Raw genomic sequence first — 2,220 nt, forward strand, 5'->3', positions numbered from 1 at the left:
GAGGGCCGCGCCGAGCCCCGTGGGGAGGACGGCCGGGGCCTGCGGGAGGCGGCCCGGGCTGTACCTGAACACGTAGAGGTAGCGCTCCTTGTAGCTGCCGCGCCCCAGCGGCTCGCTCACCACGTAGTGGAAGGCGTCGGGGGCGTCCCTGGACCAAGGAGAGGCCCAGTCAGGGCACCCGGCCGCCCACGGAGGGCCTCCTGCCCCCCGCCCGGCTGCGGCCGCCGCCCCCGCTCTTCCCGTCACGCACTGGTTGAGTCCATCCAGCAGCTTCCCCACAGCCATCAGGTGCTTGTCCCTGACCTCCTGGATGACAGTGATGTCGTAGCGGCTCAGGATCTGGGGTGGGGGCCACAGAGGTGCTGGGCGGGGGCTGGCGCACACGGCTCCGCCGGGGCCGCTCCCCTGACCTGGCAGTCTGGCCCGGGACCGGCCACTGGACTCACCTGCAGAATGTAGCTGCACAGGGTGGCGTTGGAGATCTTGGTCTCCCCGAAAGTCCGGATGTTGAAGGCAGCGATTTTCAGGGACAGCGCCACGTGCAGCAGGCCGGCCAGGGCCAGCAGAGCCCCCGTCAGCGTGGCACCCCTCATCCTGAAGCAGGAGGGACACCCCCACGCGAGTCGGACAGCGCCCGGCCCACGCCCGCCCCGGCGGCCCCGTCTCGGGCTCCGCTCCACGGGCAGCCGCTGCCCGGGCTCTGGCCTCCAGCCCGGGGCCGCCCTCGCGGCAGGCACCAGGCGCTCACCCGAAACGGCCTCACAGCCCAGTGTCTGGGCGCCGCTTTCCTCTGCTGCTTGAGGAGGATCCCTCGGGGCGCTGAGCCGGCGGCCGAGAGCCGAGTGCGCTCGGGGAGCGCCACCCCCTGGGGCTTTAAAAGGTGCGGGCAGCTGGGCCGGGCACCTGGCCGCGCCCGGCGGGAGGGCGGGCTTCCTCGCTGCAGTAAAGCAGCACCTGGCACTTTGGCACCGGCTGGAGCTTCTGACAGGAGCACATGCTGCGCTCCCAGGGGCAGGTGCGCTGAAGGATGGACGTGACCTTGAGCCGGGGCCAGAGCCAGACACCCCCTTTGCAAGCGGCGCCACTGTGGGCGCTGCAGCTTACCCGCCCGCGTTGTCGCTGTGAGGCTGGCGGGGCTCGGGCACAGCTCGCCGCAGCGTCGGGGCTGCAGGGCTGGGGTGCCCGGGAGGGGCTGCAAGCCTCCTCAGCTGCCGGCACGGCGGGCACGGGGCAGATGAGACCCCGATGGCGGGTCCTAAGGACACAGCTTGCAGCCTCAGGCCCCTCATACCTTTTTGCACCCCCGATTCGCCCTCATCTCCCTGCCTGCTCTGACAGGTCCCCACAAACTTGGCAGTTGGGACGAAAAACTGTTCACTGCACTGAGCAGAGGTGCTGCAGGCCCCGGGGGGCCCTTTCTGCCTCAGCAGCCTCAGGGGACCTCAGCTCCTCAACTTGGGGCCGCATGGTCTATTCTGTGTCAACCGCTGCCCCCTCTCGAAAACACGAGGCCTGGACTTCAGGTCCTCCCATATGGCTCGGAATCTCCCCACCTTAAGACTCACCTCGCCTGCCAGTCAGTGACCTTCACGGCGGAGCCGAGGCTGTGGCCGGGTCCTCGGAGGACACCCTGCAGGCGGGGGGTGGGGCGCAGAGCTGTGTGGGCAGCAGGCATCCGAGACCAAAGTCAAATCCAAACAGTGCCTCCGATCTGCCCGCGGGGCAATGAAAAGGTGCTGACAGACGGGTCGGCACCAGGCCGGGTCCTCACGCTGACAGACAGGGCCCTCACCTCCTCCCTGCGCTTGGCAGGGCTGGGCTAGACCGGCCACCCAGGGAGGCCAGCATGTCCAGAGTCAGCCCCTTTTTGTCCGCACACTGCCTCTGGACACGCTTGGCGGACCCGCCAGACAGCACGAACACTAGCTGAGGGAGGCGCTGGGGCTGCCGGCCGGGGTGGCACCGCCGGCCCCCTCTGCCCCAGCCAGCGCCACTCTGGGGGCCCAGCAGAGCCCCAACTGCAAGCTGCTCATACAAGGTGCCCTGTCTGGGCCTTGGAGGTGGCCCAGCCAGAGAGGCGCATGCCCAGGGGCCGGAATCTGGGCGGGCCAGGTCCCAGCACCCCCAGTGCGTGCCCCACCACTCGAGACCTTGTGTCCTCGCCTGTGGAGCAGACAGGCCCTCACGAGTGGGCACCTGTTAAGTAATCCAGGCTGGAAA

General features: G+C 69.2%; 1 protein-coding gene across 1 annotated transcript in view; it reads right to left on the minus strand.

Moving 5' to 3' along the window:
* Nucleotides 1-2,220, minus strand: part of DNASE1 (deoxyribonuclease I) — an 18,745-nt gene that overhangs the window by 15,129 nt on the left and 1,396 nt on the right. Inside the window, exons 2-5 of the mRNA XM_012731675.1 lie at nt 1,566-1,711; nt 447-594; nt 251-339; nt 12-148 (exon numbers count right to left, since the gene is read on the minus strand). Coding sequence (XP_012587129.1) covers nt 12-148; nt 251-339; nt 447-594; nt 1,566-1,675 — 484 coding nt within the window. The 5' untranslated portion in view covers nt 1,676-1,711. The remainder of the gene's footprint in view (nt 1-11; nt 149-250; nt 340-446; nt 595-1,565; nt 1,712-2,220) is intronic.

Source organism: Condylura cristata, unplaced genomic scaffold (genome assembly GCF_000260355.1).
Source record: "Condylura cristata isolate star-nosed mole 26May11 unplaced genomic scaffold, ConCri1.0 scaffold00032, whole genome shotgun sequence".
Classification (NCBI taxonomy): domain Eukaryota; kingdom Metazoa; phylum Chordata; class Mammalia; order Eulipotyphla; family Talpidae; genus Condylura; species Condylura cristata.